Source organism: Podarcis filfolensis, assembly GCF_964270895.1.
Source record: "Podarcis filfolensis genome assembly, chromosome: 2".
Taxonomy (NCBI): Eukaryota; Metazoa; Chordata; class Lepidosauria; order Squamata; family Lacertidae; genus Podarcis; species Podarcis filfolensis.
The window spans coordinates 13,822,319-13,840,827 of NC_139605.1; the positions used below are offsets into that span (position 1 = coordinate 13,822,319).

The following is an 18,509-nucleotide window of genomic DNA, read 5'->3' on the forward strand; positions in this document are numbered from 1 at the left end:
TATATGCGTGCCATTAATCGCTTAATGTCCAAGCTGCTCAGGGTGTGGTAGTGGCCCAAAGGGCCATAATGAATGTGATAATGTGAACCCCTATAAATCCTTCAATGTGCTTCTAATAGAGAAGTTATGGTAACCTGTTGCTTTAAGAAACTGAGGATTTTGCAAGATGCCGCCCCCCACTGGGACAGAAGGGCAGCTAATACGTGAATCACGAAGATACAGCTCATAAGTTAGAACGCAAGTTGATACACGGTGCAAATGGGTGCATGTAACACAGGTCCCCAACATGCATACTAACACAATGTAACAGAGCACAGTGAGAATCAAAGTTTAGTTAGCAATGCTTATTGCGCATGTGTATTAAACATGAAATGAGGTAATGATGCACATGACTGGTGAAAATTGAAATCCTTTGTTTGAAATGTTATAAATACCATCGCCCTGACCCTTGGGCGGGGTTGCAGTTTTGGGAAAAGATTTGACTGTAACCTATTGCTTTGCAGTAAACAACAATGGACTCTTAACACCTCTTGTCTCTGAGTTTTATTGGCATAAACTCAGAAGATAAGCCATTTTTGGCTTACAACAAGGGGATTTGCAGAACCACAGTTAAGTATCTCTAGTCTGAACCAGTGGAGGACAAGGTGCTCACATCTGCTCTTATATTATTAAACTGCTGTTGCTTTATTTGAGTCTTTAATAAATGAAATAAACAAGGGCTCCATTGATCCAGGAAGTGGGAGCTGTGGTCTGAACCAGCAGGGCTCTTCTGAAAGTATGTGCTTTTAAGTGAGATAAAAATCAAAACAATTACTCTATGTTTGAAATGACTGGCTTCAGATTTAACATTTTCCAACCCTAGTGGGAGCTTGAGCTCTTTTGTTATTATTATTGCGTGAAAACATTTATTTCAGTAAGCCCACTTAGACACATCTTTAATTGTGTACACTTGCTTTTAAATTCTTGCAGATTTTACCACAGCTTAGTTTTTTTTGTGTGTTTTGTTTTTTTAGGAGCTGGTTTCCAAACATTTCCAAATAAACAAAACAACAATATTCCAATAGCATTTACTAAAAACAGAAGTAAACTATGCATCAAATAAAACTGAACAGAAAATTTAAAAAATTAGGAGCCAGAGTCTAAACATGTAAGTTTTTAAGAGATGTTTGGAAATCTCTACTCTCTCCTTCTCATGAATAATCTGAGAGAGAGCATTCCAGAGGGTGGGTGCTGCACCCACAAATGAAGTGAACACCCATGGGTGTAGGAGTGAGCCCAGCAGGGCCACATCAGCTCGAGCTCTTACTGCTGAATTTTGTCTCTCATTTCACCCAATTTCAATGGACTGCTTCAAATTTCATCTGAGGAACAACTGGCATTTTGATCATATAAAACATAGCTGCTTATTCACATCTTCCTGGTCTGACAACAGGGCAGGCGGATGGGATTCTGGCTCATCCTTCTCATGGTTCATGTACAGTGGTACCTTGGTTTAAGAACAGCCCTCTTTATGAACTACAGTGGAAACTTGTGTTATGTACCGTCCTCCTTGCAAACACTTTGGGTTACCAGCTCCACTAACCCGGAAGTAGATGCTCCCAGTTGCAAATTATGCCCCGGGATGCGAGTGGAAGTCACACACCGGCAGCGTGGCAGCAGCGGGAGGCGCCATTAGCGAAAGCGCACCTCATGTTATGAGCGGTTTCGGCTTAAGAATGGGCCTCCGGAACGAATTAAGTTTGTAACCAGAGGTACCACTGTATTCAGTTTACAAACTCCGCAAAACCGGAAGTAGTGTCCCAGAACAGAAGCCAAACGGTAGAAGGGCACTGGCAGCAGGAGGCCTCATTAGGGAAAGTGCGCCTCCGTTTAAGAATGGTTTTGGTTTAAGAACGGACTTCCGGAATGGATTAAGTTCGTAAACTGAAGTACCACTGTACTTTGTAAACAACAGTGAAGGAACAGTATATAGTCTCAAACAGGGCAGACTTCTGTCACATTCTAGTCTTGTTTGTTTTGGGGGAAGTTCCCACGCATTGAAATTTAAGTTCCATTCCATTTGCTTTCTCTTGTTAACACCTGTGGGAAAGCTAAATACAGATCACCACAGTAACATGCAAAACAAGAGTCATGTTCCTATGCAACGTCCTCCAACAGTTCATACCTGCTTCAGCTGAGCTGGAGATCAGCAGTCCTCCTGAATCAGGCCGGAGATCCATCAAAGATACCCTCAACAGGTGACTGACTGGTAATAATTTGAGGGCATTCTTAAAGGAAAGTAGGCTCCTTTTCTTAAAGAGATGGAATGGCTTAAAGAGATGGATTGGCTTCGTGTAGGAGAAAAACTGTGGTTTAAATATCTCTGCTATCAGATCCAGAGAGTAACTCACCCACTGAGCATGGAGTCTCTGAGATCTGTGCAGAAACAGTTGCAGGGTTATGAGGCAGACACAAGGAATCTGGTCGCATGCTTGGACGTGGCAATGAGGAATTTCAAGCAGGAGCCCACATGCGTGAAGGAGAATGCCACTTTGTTGATCAAGAGTGATGGGGTCGAGTTGAAATTCTCCTGTGGGAATCAGAAATGTCTCATCTGCATAGATGACGCTGGCGGAGAACTCCAGTACAATGCCTCTGAGCTCTCAGGGGATGTCTATCTGTCAAGATTATGTTGCAGGCCCCAGCCACTGAATGTGGCAAATCTCCAGGGAGTGAAGGAAAGTTTGGAGAAATGGGAGATGGGAGAAGATTTGAGAAGATGTCTCAAGCTGGTCCTGAAGGAGTTCCCCAAGGAACCCTTATTAGTGCAGGAAAATGCCCGGTTGATCATTAGGAAGCGCAAAGTTCAACTGGAGTTCATCTCTGGGACGGGGCAATGTGAGATATCGGTGTGTTTTGACAAGGGGGAACCTCATTATGAGGTTGAACCGAAGACCTGGAAAATGTATCGCGAACGGCTACCATTCCACAAGGAACACCTGAATGCCAAGAATTTGGAAAGGATCCGTAGAACAGTGAGATCCCTAGAAGGGACGCCTCCTGATGTCTGGAAGAGCCTTAATATTGCCCTGCACAGGTTCTGCCAGGAACTGGAGGATTGCCTAAGATCTCACATGCTGCTTGACCTTGACGACGCTCATGCTTCTGAGACCTCTGATCCGGATCCGACTTCTCTGAATCTGGACCTTATGTTATGGATGCCCCTGTCTCTGACCATTGGATCCTGATCTCTGGAACTTTGACTCTCACAGCATCATCTTCACTTTCACCAATGCTGCGTTCTCTGGGGAGGGGGTCTGCTCCTGGCTCAGTGTGGGGCAATGAGGTGAGGTTGTCCTTGGGTGCAATCCAGATGACAGTAGCAAAACTCACTTGGTTGGGCCAAATCCTTCAAAGCAGGGGGGGGGGGAGAGAAGGAAAGAAGGCAGGAAGGAAGGCCATGAACCTTTTCCCCACCCCCCTTGTTAGACTTTCCTCCCCCTTCCCCCCCAAAACCTCCCAGCTGTTTACTCCCCAGTGTAGGTTTCTTAAATTGGCAGGAAATGTCTGGCAAAAGTGCCTTTGGTAAGGAAGGTTGTATGTGTGATGGGAAAAGGGTTCAGCACTCTAAGTGCCCCCCCCAACAGTTTCCACATCCCTGTCTTAAAGTGTTCAATTATCTAATAAAAAAGGTTATACTATGTAGTGCCTCCCTGCCCTCCTTCCCACACTTTCTGAAATAAGTGTACTCTCAGTTCTTTCTGAGGTGGTAAAACTGCTCCCTTCAGACAGGGCTTTAGCCCAGCCTTCTGCCTGACATGCTAGATGTCCCATGTGCAGGGAATGCATGTTCTACAGCAAACTGTTCAGTGAGTACAGTCTAGACACAGGTTTACCACCTCAGCAACAAGTAAACTTTCCTGTCACTGTGGTGTGGGTGCACCTCTTTACAACAACTCTTTACAACCTTCTTCCTGACATGCTAGATTTCCATGTGCAGTGAATTTATGGCAAATTGTCCATGATTCAACATCATGGAATACTTTGCAAGCTATAAGCGCAATCTATTACATCTTATTCCTTATAAACATGAAGAGTCAGCATTTATTTCTCACAGAGGGGCACAATTTCAAGGACAGCATAGGCAACTTGGTGGTGCCAGCTGAAACCTATCCCGTGTTTTTCTCTACAATTATTTTTCCTACCAAAGGGTTCATGGAGCTTATGCACTCGGAAAAGGATGTATAGAATCTGAGCCCATATAAAAGCGGGGTGCATTCTGGTACAAACATAATGGAAACAGTACTCCCCACAAAAGCTGATGAAGAAAATACCAACAAATGATATTTTTTCCCCTTACAGAGCTATAGAGCAGTTGCATGAAACAGCCCCAGGTGACTTCTCACTGAGTTGAGGTTGTGGGTGGAGGTTTTTTTTTGGAGGAGGGTGGGTGGCTGGGTGAGGAAGGAGACTAAGCTGCATAAAAGGGGGTGTTAGGGGGTAAGAAAATATGGAACATTCAAGAGCAGCAAAGGGCGTCACAGCTCACAACTAGCAATTCCCCCAAACTGGAAGCGGGAGGATTAGCCAGATATCAGCCGGACCGGCAATACATGCAGATGTTTATATGCTAGTTGGACAGCAGGGCCGGCACACCCATGTGGCGAGGTGAGGCAGTTGCCTCGGGTGGCAGATCCAGCCTCCGAGAAGAGCACCACTGCAATGTATATTCTGAATCAGTGTATATAATACAGAGGTTTAATACGGAAAAGAGAAGGTTCTATTTTCATTATATGTGTGATCGTCTTTGCCTATGCAAACATATTACTAATTATTACTAATGTATGTGTGTAAATATGTTGAAGATCTAGCATGTTGCTACAAAATTAATAAATAAAGGTGAAATGAGGAATGTGAGTGTTTGTAGAGAAGTCACAGTATGTGGAGGAATTAAGGAACAAAGAGAAGCAGGAACTGTAAATAAGTAAACAAGCGAGGGCATTTGAACAGAGCAGATCGACCATCTCCGTATCACCAAAAACAATACGTCAGAAATTTAAATGAAAATGTACATGAAAGTCAGAGATGCATTAGCTAAGAGTCCTACGACTAGATGACGTTTGGGATCCCTTCCATTTCTGCAATTCTGTGATTCATAGTGCTAATTTATACATGGAGACAGCAAATTTTAAAATAATCAGTACTGTACAATTGAAATAGAAATGCTGTCCATCTTACCGTATCGGGGGAAAGACTGCGTCTTCCTGCTAAATATGCTGACTGGATGCTGTCCGTGCACACAGGTAGTGGAAAAGTGCCAACTGCTCTCCCTTCTCAGGGCTCTTTATCCTTAAACCCAACTTGGATTGGATGCTCCTTCAGATACAGACAGTGTGGTATAGTGGTTACAGCGTTGGACCAGGATGGGGAGTTCAGGGTAGACACACACAATAAAAACACATGAAATCATAAACCTAAGCAGGCAGCGGGTGTGTATGTGTGGCTTTCCTTTTATTTCTTTTGACTGATTTACTTTAACTTACTTTTTGATCAGAAAGCCTAATCATATCAGCTACGGCAGGGGTCACCAACCTAAGGCCTGGGGCCCGGATGCAGCCCAATCGCCTTCTAAATCCGGCCCCCGGACGGTCCGGGAATCAGCGTGTTTTTACATGAGTAGAATGTGTGCTTTTATTTAAAATGCACCTCTGGGTTGTTTGTGGGGCAAAAAAAATATAGTCCGGCCAACCACATGGTCTGAGGGACGGTGGACCGGCCCATGGCTGAAAAAGGTTCCTGACCCCTGAGCTACGGTGTCCCGTTTGTGGTGAATTCAAAAGTCCTGCTCCAGTCTGTTAGTAGACCTTTTATTAGCCTCATAATAGGTATATGGATCTCCATAAATTTTCCTGGGGACTGTAGTTAGTTAAGGGTGCTGGGAAATGTAGCTTTTGGGGGTAAACGGCCATTGCCAGGATTCTTTGGCAGAAACCATGCACTTTGACTGCATGGTACGGATGTGAAGCTGCACACTGTAAGGGTTTCTCATGGTTTATGCTAATGCTTTGCAAATACTATGAGTCACCCAGAGGGAGGGAATGGCACACCCTTGGACTTGAAACTGGAGAAACGAAACTAAGCCTTTTATTCCCACTTCAGGCAGACGAAATGGCAGACGAGAGTCCAGTCCAGAACCTCTGCGAGGAAACAACATGCTCTATCTGCCTGGAGTATTTCAAAGACCCAGTGATCATAGACTGCGGCCACAATTTCTGCCAAACCTGCATCACCCAGGCTTGGGGAAACTCGGACCAAGATGCTTCTTGCCCTCAGTGCAGGGAACCTTGTCAGCAAAGGAATTTCAGGCCCAACCGGCAACTGGCAAGCATTGTGGAAATAGCCAAGAAATTCAGCCTTCAGATGGCCAGAGGGGCGGAAGCGCTGGGAAGGGTTTGCGAGAGACACCAGGAGCCCCTGAAACTCTTCTGCGAAGACGACCAAGACCCCATCTGTGTGGTGTGCGACAAATCCAAGGAGCACAGGGACCACAAAGTGATCCCAAAGGAGGAGGCCTTTGAGGAGTATCAGGTAGGGAGATGTAGGATTGGGGACCAGACTTCCAAGGGACGCTCACTTATTCACTTATTCTAGGGGAAAATATTTCAGCCTGAAGGCCCCATTTTTCTCTAGGTGACATTCAGGTGGGGCATGTGGGTGGGTGTTTGTGTCCCAAACGCTGCTGTACTGTTTTTAATATTCAGTTGGAAGCCGCCCAGAGTGGCTGGGGAAACCCAGCCAGATGGGCGGGGTACAAATAATAAATTATTATTATTATTATTATTATTGGGTCCCGAGGCAAAAGGGACAGAGCAACACTTGAAAATTTAACCTTTTTGCAGTAGGCTAGTTCCCACAAATGCTCTCATTGCCGTCTCTGTCCACCATCTAAGTAAGCGGGAAGCATTGGTGGAGTTCATTCTAGCCAGGCAAAAAAAGACTCGAGGAGGATGTGAACTGCAGCTGGTGAATGTTGCAGCCTGAAGCCAGATAGTGAGGCCTGCAGCTCCTATCTCGTACTGAGCATTCAGAAGTAGGAACATTCGCAAGAAGTTCCAACTTGAAAAGTACCCATTTCAACCATCTCCCACCTTTTCCTGCCCCAGGAACCCAGAGAACTACCAGGGCTGGATGGAGAAGGCTGGTCTGAGGGTCGTAGCTCAGCTTCTGCTTTGCCTGAAGAAAGTCCCAGGTTCATTCCTTAGTATTTTTATGTAGAGCTGGGGACAGCCTTTGACCCAACCCCTGGAAAGCAGCTTTCAGTCAGTATAGAAAACAGACTCCGTATAAGCCAGCTTCTTATATTCCTAGTGGAAGCATTTGATGTTCCCCAGTCCCAGCAGTCTCTCTTTTTCTCGAGTCCCAGAATTTATGTTGGGAAACGGATGTTATGCCCACCAGTTTCTGCTCAGAATAGCTCCCCCCCAGGAGGTCTAGGAGGGCAGTCTGCCCAGTGGAAATGTTGTCAGGAGCTGGGGATGCAGGGATTAGCACTCCAAAGCCAGTCCTCAGAGGGAAAAGGGTGCACCATTGTTGCCTGGAGAGAAGAAGAAGAGTTTGGATTTGATATCCCGCTTTATCACTACCCGAAGGAGTCTCAAAGCGGCTCACAATCTCCTTTCCCTTCCTCCCCCACAACAAACACTCTGTGAGGTGAGTGGGGCTGAGAGACTTCAGAGAAGTGTGACTGGCCCAAGGTCACCCAGCAGCTGTATGTGGAGGAGCGGAGACTCGAACCTGGTTCACCAGATTACGAGTCCAGCGCTCTTAACCACTACACCACACTGGTGAGAAACACCACTGTCACCTTCTCATGCCACAAAGTGGGCTTCTGGGCTCCTAGGGAAGGGAGCTGGGATGTGGTGGCTTGCAGGATCAAGGTGTGCAGGGATCTGCAGACGGGGCCTCACGTGACTCAATCCTGCTTGCAAAGGATTCAAACAAGGAGGTTTGTTTTGCACACACTCCCGCTCAAATGCTTCTGGTGAAAAAAAGGAAGCCCTTCCTTCTTGCCAAGCTCTTTGCAAATCCGTTGCTTTTAAATATGCTGCATTGTGTCTTGTAACATGACTGGAAAGCTCTGCAGCCACTTAATGATTTACTATACAACTTCCTTGTTGCTCAGGACTGCAGCCATAGAAAAAGTAACAAAGTCCAATATCCAAAGTTCAGTCTTCTGACTGTATTCAGCACTAAACACACGAGCAAGCTCCATAGCACATAAGCAAGGGACAACAAACTGAAGCTCAATCCAGACAAGACTGAGGCACTGTTAGTGGGTGGAACCTAGACAGAATGAGTGGGAGAGCTCCTGCTCTTGATGAGGTTACACTTCCTCTGAAGGAGCAGGTTCGTAGCTTGGGGGTCCACCTGGATCCTTTGCTGTCACTCAAGCCTCAGGTGGCCTCTGTGGCCCAGAGTGCCTTCCATCAGCTTCGGCTGGTGACCCAGCTATGCCCCTATCTGGACAGGAGTAGCCTAACTACTGTTGTCTATGGTCTAGTAACCTCAAGGTTAGATTACTGCAATGTGTTATAGGTAGGGCTGCCTCTGAAGACGGTTGGGAAACTTCAGCTAGTGCAGAATTCAGCTGCCAGGTTACTTGCCAGAGCAAGACGGTTTGAGCGTATTACACTGATCCTGGTCCTACTGCACTGGCTACCAATTAGTTTCCGGGCTCAATTCAAAGTGCTGGTTTTGACTTATAAAGCTTTAAATGGCTCAGGACTGCAATACCTCAAGGACTGCCTCATTCCATATAAACTTTCCTGGACCCTGAGATCATCTTCTGAGGCCCTCCTTCGTGTGCCCCCTCCTTGAGAGGTCAGGAGGGTGGCAACACAAGAACAGGGCCTTCTCTGCAGTGGCTCCCCATCTGTGGAATGCTCTTCCCAGGGAAGTCCGCCTGGTGCCTTCATTATACACCTTTAGCTGCCAGGCAAAAACGTTATTGTTATGTACTGAAGTTCTCACCCTGGGCCAGCAGGGGGATACTGTAGATAGTTTTCACTCAGGTCCACGTCAGTTATTTTAGGCGGGAAACCCTGGGTTGTTGTTGCTACAATGTTGACAGCCGGCTGCCTATAAAAGCAGGCCGGCTGAGCTGTTTGCTGTTCAGTTCTGTCCAACTTACAAGTAAAGAGCTGCTCTGGAGAAATCGCTGTGTCGTCTGCTATGTTCGCCCACAACTTAACAGTTATTTTTAACCAGTCCTTTGGTTGATTTGATTGACATCCTATGCCCTTTTAAAACGTGGTTCTTTTTTGGTGGGTATGGAGTTGTTTTTATTTTGATTATATATTTTGTGGTATTATATTTGGATTTTGTTCTGTGAACTGCCCTGATACCTTCGGGTATAGGGCAGTATATAAATTCATTCATTCATTCCATCTATCAATCAATATAGGTCACAGTAGCCCATCTTGCATGCAGAAATCCTTAGCGTTTCTAGGTAGGGCTGGGAATATACAATGGTACTTCGGTTCTCAGACTTAATCTATTCTGGAAGTCCGTTCCAAAACCAAAGTGTTCCAAAACCAAGGCGCACTTTCCCTTAGAAAGTAAGGCAAATCAGATTAATCCGTTCCAGACTTTTAAAAACAACCCCTAATTTTAACATGATTTTTACTATCTAACGAGACCATTGATCCACAACATGAAAATAATAATCAATGTACTTTACTATAAAATAAATAAGACAGTATTGTAGATGATAAAAATAAAAAATATTTTTTTTCTTTACCTGCACTGATAGTAGTCATTGTTTGGATGGGGGGCTTTTATCTATTTCCGCAATCGCACAATCAATCAATCAATCAATCAATCAGTAGCTGAACTGGGTTCCACACAGTCACAAAAACAAATTAACTGAAAAAGTCTCAAAAACAAAAACAACAAAATAAATAGCAAAAACAAAAGTGCCAAACTTAATCCATTCCAGAAGTCCATTTTACTCCTGAAATGTTTGAAAACCAAGGCGCAGCTTCTGATTGGTGCAGGCGACCCCCAGGGAAACAATAGCCACATTGTATGTTTGGCTTCTGAAAAATATTCGAAAACAAGGACCAAGGCGTTGGAATTCCAAGGCATTTAAGAACCAAGGAACCAATGTACTTGATCAGAAATCCAGTAAGTACAGCCAGTAGTGAGCTAGTTGGACCAGAGGTACATATAGCTCAGTATAAGACTGCTTCCCCTCTTTCTAGATATGTCCCAAAACCCCAGAGCATAGGTTTCAGGTATTGTGAGCCATGTGGCTCACAATTCTGCTGCAGAACCATATCAAAGCTTCCTGTTAGCAGAGGCCCAGGAAGTTCTACCTGCAAAATACTGCAAGGAGGAAAGGAGGAGAAAATGTTGTGAAGTTATGAGGGGTAAAGGATGTTATTAGGGGCAGTCCGGTTTCTTCTGGGGGAACTCGGTGGAACCAGCAGTGTGGCACTTCCTGTGACAACTTCATGGTGAATACTGCAAGTTGTTTTTCTTAAAAGAAAAAGACAAAGAACGAGCTCTGAATAGGGCTGTGCACCAGCCACAACCTTTGGTTCGTACCCCAATTTAAGAACATGGTTTGGTGCAGAAAATGTGAGAGGGTGACTGAACTGGCTCAGGATCTGAATCCAAATCCCATACAGATATTCTGTTTTGTGCAAATCTGGTATATAAGAAAACTTTTTATCTCTTACGCTATGTCCCCATAATTTTGAGTCCCCTTGTTTCCCCCCATATTTAATCAGAAAATTAAATATTAGCTATATAAATATGCATATGTGAATCCTGATCTAATTCTACATTGAGAATGGAAGTTTCTTAGAAGCTGTACATAGACTCCTTTCAAGCTTCGTGTTCTTGGTTTCCAGAATAGGCATGCCTGTTACAGTTTATATCTCTGCTGCCAAAACTAACCCAAATGCCTTTTCACCCACCCCAGGGTAAAATTCTGCGTCATTTGGAGTTCTTGAACAAACAGAGAGAAGAAATTCTGTCTTCTAAACTGACAGTGGAGACCGAAAGCCAGAATCTGCTGGTATGTAGGTTCAAACTTGTATAGCTTCCCTCTCCAGGATGGTTTTACTTGACAGAGTGAGGCCTTAATTCTTCGCCTGCACAATGTCCCAGGTCTGATCATTGGCATTATCAATTAAATGGATAATGGGTGGTAGAGTTGGGAAAGGTCTCTGCTTCAGACCTTGAAGAGCAGGACAGGCTAAAACTGGTAGGGCTGTCTAGGGGCGAATGTAGTCCTTGACTCCAAAAATGTCCACCCATGCCAGCATTAATCCTTTAAGAATGAACCCCACCAAGCCAGTCTTCCTCCTTCTCATCACTTCCTCACGGCCCTACTATTAGGCAGAGTGAGGTGGCCAAGGCAGGATGAAGATACCAGCAAATAGAGAGCAGCAGCAGGAGCTAATAGATCAGTAATAGGTGAGCAGCAGGAAAATACTGAGGACTGAGCCAAGCAAAGAGGCCGTGTCCTGCTAAGCCAGCCTGCCTGCCGCCCTCAGCTGTGACTGAACTTCTGTACCATTGTGAGTGTTGAAGTAAACATCAACTGCCCTGCCAGTCAGGTTGCGCACATGGAATCAAAGGGATTCTCTCCTTGCAGAAGCAGACAGACATGGAGAGGCAGAAAATCATGGCTGATTTCAAGCAATTGCACCAGTTTCTGGAGGAACAAGAACACCTCCTCCTGGCTAAGTTGAAGGAACTGGACGATGGGATCAAATCCTGTGAGGACCAACATATTGCAAAACTATCTGAGGAAATGGCCTCTACTGATGACCTTATCAAGGAGCTGGAAAAGAAACAGAAACAGCCAGCGACTGAATTCTTGCAGGTAAGAGTTGGCACAATGAAATAATCCAGGTTGTCCTCTGGGGAAGGGCTGTACCACCACACACTCTGTTCATTGGTCTATACAGTGGTACCTCGGGTTAAGAACTTAATTCGTTCAGGAGGTCCGTTCTTAACCTGAAACTGGTCTTAACCTGAGGTACCACTTTAGCTAATAGGGCCTCCCGCTGCCGCTGCCCAATTTCTGTTCTCATCCTGAAGCAAAGTTATTAACCCGAGGTACCATTTCTGGGTTAGTGGAGTCTGTAACCTGAAGCATCTGTAACCTGAAGTGTCCGTAACCTGAAGCGTCTGTAACCCGAGGTACCACTGTAGAAGTATTTACAGTAGGCATGTGCACTTCAGGATTTGGTTGATATATAAGCAAAGGGGAAAGTAATAAACTGCTGGAAGGAACTGGGTTGGTCAAAGAAAGCTTGACAAAAACAATGAGTCCATTTAATGTCCGTTCAAGTTGCATCTTGTTGGTGTCTCCAGCCTGCTCCCCCTTAAGGCTCTAACATGGCAAGGACTGAGAGCAGCTTCTCACACCCACCTTGCCCAGTGGGGCCTGTGGTCCCTGGACTAGTGCATTGTCTCTGCAGCAAAAATTGTGTTATACATAGAAAAATACACTATGTCCCCTCTGTGAACTGATGTGTGGGAGGGGTCTGGTGCAAAGGACTGAATTTCTCTCATTCTGTCTCTTCCATCTAGAATATGAGAAGCATCCTGGAAAGGTATGTGGCTTTGTTATGAATATGAATAATTTGTTTTTAATTTTATTAAAAATATATATATTAATAATATTAATTTCTTTCATCGGAGGTAAGGGATAATTTAATTTGGTCTATACTTTTATGTGAACCAATCTACTTCACAGTTTACAGACCAATAAGCAGATCAGAAAACAGTTACCAATCTGCTTCACAATTTTACAAATTTTGTGATGCATTTTTTAAATCCAAACCAGCGTATCTTGTGTGGGGAAATGTACAAAAAGCGTACTGGGGGATGCCTAGAACAGCATACAAAAATGCATAAGATTGGGGGAGGTTATGCATATAAAATGCATAGTTTAGGAAGGAGTGATGATATTTCTTCATCTATTGTATACTTCATATCAGAGATGTTGTTGGTCTTGGATTATTAGATTTCTTATTTGCCCTCCACTGTCAGGGCAGTTGATGGATTAAAATACAATACAGTAGAACCTTGGTTCCCAAACTTTATCCGTTCTGGGAGTCCGTTTGACTCCCGAAGCAGTTTGGGAACCAAGGCACAGCTTATGATTGGCTGCAGGAGCTACCTGCAGCCAACCAAAAGCTGTGGAAGCTGCGCCAGACATTCGGCTTTCAAAGAATGTTCCAAAACTGGAACAATCTCTTCTGGTTTTTGATCGTTTGGGAGTTGGAACGTTCGGCTCCCAAGGCATTCAAGAACCCAGGTTCCACTGTATTAAAAATAGTTTTAAAACATATTGTTGTTGCTGTTGTTTAGTCATTTAATCATGTCCGACTCTTCGTGACCCCATGGACCAGAGCACGCCAGGCACTCCTGTCTTCCACTGCCTCCCGCAGTTTGGTCAAACTCATGCTGGTAGCTTCAGAGCACTGTCCAACCATCTCGTCCTCTGTCGTCCCCTTCTTCTTGTGCCCTCCATCTTTCCCAACATCGGGGTCTTTTCCAGGGAGTCTTCTCTTCTCATGAGGTGGCCAAAGTATTGGAGCCTCAGCTTCAGGATCTGTCCTTCCAGTGAGCACTCAGGGCTGATTTCCTTCAGAATGGATAGGTTTGATCTTTTTGCAGTCCATGGGACTCTCAAGAGTCTCCTCCAGCAGGAACCGGCAAGCCACTCCAGTATCCTTGCCAAGAAAACTCCATGGACAAAGACAACAGGCATATAAAAGTTTCCCTTCATTGATCACTGCCTTGCCATGGCAAGGGGGCTTGAATAACTCAGAGAAGCTATACTCCCTCCCCCCGCATTATACTTCATTTTCCAGTTTGTCATAGGTCGTTGTAATGGTCACAGGGCAGACAATACCATTTGCTGCTATCACAGGGCTCATCCACATGTCTGCTTTTCCTGTGATTTCTAGGCAGATGTCTGAGAGGCTTTTCTTTTGTCCCACCGCTTTTCCTGGGAAAACCTGCTGCTTATCACTGTATTGGAAGAAACATAAATCAGCAGAAAACCCGACAAATGCTTGCTTCTATTCAGCTTTCAATCCACAGAGAACCCGACTGACCTTTGTTCCGATTCATTGGTAAACAGAGGGGACTTTCCTGGGGAAAGCAGGGGGAATGAAAGAAAACCCTTTCATGGACGAGCCCTCGGTATCTTCCTGCTGTTCCCACTTTTCTCCTTCATTCTGACGACTGAATTAAGAATGACTTGAGAATGACCAGATGGAGCACAATAAACCTCACTTTCTTCTTCCTAGGTGTAATGAAAATAAAAATAAAATCATGAATGCAATAGCTTTTCCTCCTGGATTAAAAGAGCAAATAGATAAATTCTCTAAAATGCATCCTTTTTTGGAGAAGACGACCAAGAAATTCAAAGGTAATAAAGATCATTGTATGATGTTTTAGATTGGGGATAGATAGATCAATAGTTCGATAGATAGACATAGTTGCATGCCATGCCAATTTCCAAACGGTGAATATTCCAGGGGTCCCGGGCTGCTTCCCATTAGATACCTGATACCTTGACATTTGAGGGTTCTATGTGAGGGTTTAAAATTCTGGGTGAACTTTTAGTCTTTGGCATTGATTGCAACTCTTATTTGAGTGTGCCCCCCCAAAAAAAACATGCTTTCATAAAACTTAATGCTAATGCTGGAAGAGGGAGAAAGATGGAGTGCTATGACTAAATTTTAGATTTAGCCATGAACACTCTTGCAAACATTCTAAATCTAAAGTATTGCCCTTGGCACCAAGTCTGAGTATTGACTTCTTCCTTATATCACTTATTTCCCTTAGATGTTGTGCTCTCTGGGCCTCAGGAGGAGGAAGTCATGACTGTAACCTCCCTCGGTCACCAAGTACCTTTCAGGGGTGCAAGGCGGAAGGTTTAGTATTCCCATGTTTCATTTTTTTTCCTTTTGGGAAATGAGAGACAGCAGAGACTGTGGTGTCTTTGGGATATATACTGTTGTGACGTGGGGTTTGTGATTTCAGCTCTCTTGACATAATATGCTGGAGACAGTTCTGTAGTAACGCTTCTTTATTACAGCAAACAAGACTGAGAACTGAGGAGGGGAGAGCTACATTTATAGGGACAGGGAACTAGCTAGAAAGGATACATTTTGGAGGGAACAATATCAGGCAATCACAGTCCTGCCTTTTGGAGGAAACCAATAAGACAGAGGATCCAAATACAGCAGCTTAAATGAACCAATAGTAGCTGTACCCTCTGGAACCAAAAGGCAGTTACTTTACCCTAATGCAAATACAGACAACAATAATACAGATATAAAATCCTTTGACTCAATACACAACATATACTTTATTTACACATATATAGAATCTGTGCCCACAATGGAGGGGTTCACAACACAGACACCCCAAGAGAGTCTTGTTTCTCCCATAGCCACAGTCTTGGATTCAAAACAGGAATTAACCATCTTGCTCTGATTCTCTTTCTGTCTTGCTGCCTTTTACAGCCTGTCACATCCCTAATCATTTCCTTTCTCTTGTACGTCCAGGTATGGTAATTCCTAAACGAGTATTAGTAGTGTATGGCCAAACAACAGCCCAAGCAACATATGGCCAAGCACCAACCTGAGAAATATATATGAAGCCACCATCGTTTGCCTCCATATTCTCAACAAGCACGTATTTGAACCAATCATGCGTTGTCCCCGTATTCTCAAATAAGAACATTAATTGTTGTTCCTATGTTATGGGAGTTGAGAGAATCATCTCAGGGACTCATTCCTGGGTATTGGATGTGGGGAACGAGAACTTCTGGGCTGTGGGAGTTGTCAAGGAGTCTTTTTGGGAGTACAATATTATCAATTTGAATCATGAAATTGGCATCTGGGATATTGGGAAGATTCCTAATGATGCATATTATGCTTCCACTTATCCTGGAATATCTCTGGGACCATCACCCTCGATCCACACGGGACCCCTTAAGTTCAACCCAAAAGGGATTCAGCCAAAGAGGATCCGTGTGCTTGTGAACTATGAAGCAGAATTACTAACCTTCTATGATGCTGGCTCAGATAATACTCTCTTCACCTTCAATGCTACGTTCTCTGAGGAGGAAATCTGCTCCTTTGTCTGTGTGGGGAAATGAGATGAGGTTGCCATTTGGTGCAAACTTGACAGGCCAGCGGGAGGTGCCAAGTCCTTTAAAACCAGGGATGGGTGGGGAAGTTTAAAAAACAGCATGGGGGTCAGGAGGAACTGGATCCCCCCCATACTTTCCTCCCTCAAACGTCTGGGGAAAGAATTTTTTTTTGAGGGGGGGAAGGTATGTGTGGTGTGGAAAGGGCTCAGCATATTAAGTCGTCATTGTCCCTGCCAACTTCTTTAGAGGGAATTAGTAACAGTCTGACTCTATCATGCAGTGTCATTGCTGTCAAGTCTGAATGGGCCCTGCAGGCTTTCTCTTCCAAATAGCGCTCTGTTGTGGGAAACAAAACACATGAAAACTGCCATTCAGACACAGCTTCAGGGGGAAGTAGTGGCTGAAGATGGCAGGCTTTTCAACGTGGAACTGGCACGAGGCCCTGATCCAGATTGGCAGCGTGCTTCGGATCGCCACCCCATAGCTGTATTTTATTTGGAAAAGAAACACACAAAATAGAGGCACAATTAAAAAGGAATAGTCTGCAAATACATGATACACAAGTAGAGACTTGATATGGGGGCATTTAAATGCCCCCTTAATTACCTAAAGAAGTGGGTTGTTTTATGTGCTTCAAGTAGTTGTTCTATGTCTTTTTATAATTGTTTAATTTTTGTCACTCACTCTAGGACCTGATGTCGAAAGGTGTGTAAGAAACCTTGTAAATAAATAAAAGCAATTCCGTTTACTGCATATATGCGTGCCATTAATCGCTTAATGTCCAAGCTGCTCAGGGTGTGGTAGTGGCCCAAAGGGCTATATTGAATGTGATAATGTGAACCCCTATAAATCGTTCAATGTGCTTCTAATAGAGAAGTTATGGTAACCTGTTGCTTTAAGAAACTGAGGGTTTTGCAAGATGCCGCCCCCCACTGGGACAGAAGGGCAGCTTCAGGGGGAAGTAGTGGCTGAAGATGGGAGGCTTTTCAACGAGGAACTGGCACGAGGCCCTGATCCAGAATGGCAGCGTGCTTTGGATCGCAACCCCATAGCTGTATTTTATTTGGAAAAGAAACACACAAAATAGAGGCACAATTAAAAAGGAATTGTCTGCAAATACATGATACACAAATAGAGACTTGATATGGGGGCATTTAAATGATCCCCTGTTATTTCCAGATTTGGATGGTTTTATGTGCTTCAAGTAGTTCTTCTATTTCTTTTTAGAATTTTTTAATTGTTGTCACCTACCCAACCTAGGGACGTGGGTGGCGCTGTGGGTTAAACCACAGAGCCTAGGACTTGCCGATCAGAAGGTCGGCGGTTCGAATCCCCGCGATGGCATGAGCTCCCGTTGCTCGGTTCCTGCTCCTGCCAACCTAGCAGTTCGAAAGCACGTCAAAGTGCAAGTAGATAAATAGGTACCACTCCGACGTTTCCGTGCGCTGCTCTGGTTCGCCAGAAGCGGCTTAGTCATGCTGGCCACATGACCCGGAAGCTGTACGCCGGCTCCCTCGGCCAATAAAGCGAGATGAGCACCACAACCCCAGAGTCGGTCACGACTAGACCTAATGGTCAGGGGTCCCTTTACCTTTACTTTACCCTAGGACCTGATGTCGAAAGGTGTGCAAGAAAGCTTGCAAATAAATAAAAGTAATTCCACTTACTGCATTTCTGCGTGCCATTAATCACTTAATGTCCAAGCTGCTCAGGGAATTTGCAGAACTACTGTTAAGTATCTCTTGTTTGAACCCGTGGAGGACAAGGTGCTCATGTCTGCTCTTATATTGTAACTCTTAAACTGCTATTGCTTTATTTGAGTCTTTAATATATTAAATAAAGAAGGGCTCCGTGGTCTGAACCAGCAGGAGTCTTCTGAATGTATGTGATTTTAAGTGAAATAAAAATCAAAACAATTCATAGAATCATAGAATAGAATCATAGAATCATAGAGTTGGAAGAGACCACAAGGGCCATCAAGTCCAACCCCCTGCCAAGCAGGAAACACCATCAGAGCACTCCTGACATATGGTTGTCAAGCCTCTGCTTAAAGACCTCCAAAGAAGGAGACTCCACCACACTCCTTGGCAGCAAATCCCACTGTCGAACAGCTCTTACTGTCAGGAAGTTCTTCCTAATGTTTAGGTGGAATCTTCTTTCTTGTAGTTTGGATCCATTGCTCCGTGTCCGTTTCTCTGGAGCAGCAGAAAACAACCTTTCTCCCTCCTCTATATGACATCCTTTTATATATTTGAACATGGCTATCATATCACCCCTTAACCTCCTCTTCTCCAGGCTAAATTCCTCTATGTTTGAAATGACTGGCTTAACATTT

At 44.5% G+C, this 18,509-nt stretch overlaps 1 protein-coding gene and 1 pseudogene across 2 annotated transcripts in view; both read left to right on the forward strand.

Moving 5' to 3' along the window:
- Positions 1 to 5,957: 5,957 nt before the first annotated feature.
- Positions 5,958 to 18,509, forward strand: part of LOC310758107 (zinc finger protein RFP-like) — a 30,267-nt gene continuing 17,715 nt past the window's right edge. Inside the window, exons 1-9 of the mRNA XM_083604044.1 lie at positions 5,958 to 5,990; positions 6,139 to 6,567; positions 10,967 to 11,062; positions 11,645 to 11,875; positions 12,589 to 12,611; positions 14,319 to 14,440; positions 14,860 to 14,948; positions 15,543 to 15,584; positions 16,864 to 16,879. Of these exons, the coding sequence (XP_083460170.1) occupies positions 5,973 to 5,990; positions 6,139 to 6,567; positions 10,967 to 11,062; positions 11,645 to 11,875; positions 12,589 to 12,611; positions 14,319 to 14,440; positions 14,860 to 14,948; positions 15,543 to 15,584; positions 16,864 to 16,879 (1,066 nt within the window). The 5' untranslated portion in view covers positions 5,958 to 5,972. The remainder of the gene's footprint in view (positions 5,991 to 6,138; positions 6,568 to 10,966; positions 11,063 to 11,644; positions 11,876 to 12,588; positions 12,612 to 14,318; positions 14,441 to 14,859; positions 14,949 to 15,542; positions 15,585 to 16,863; positions 16,880 to 18,509) is intronic.
- LOC310757248 (nuclear factor 7, brain-like) lies at positions 15,385 to 16,927 on the forward strand (annotated as a pseudogene). The gene has a single exon. The product of its transcript is annotated as a nuclear factor 7, brain-like (transcript).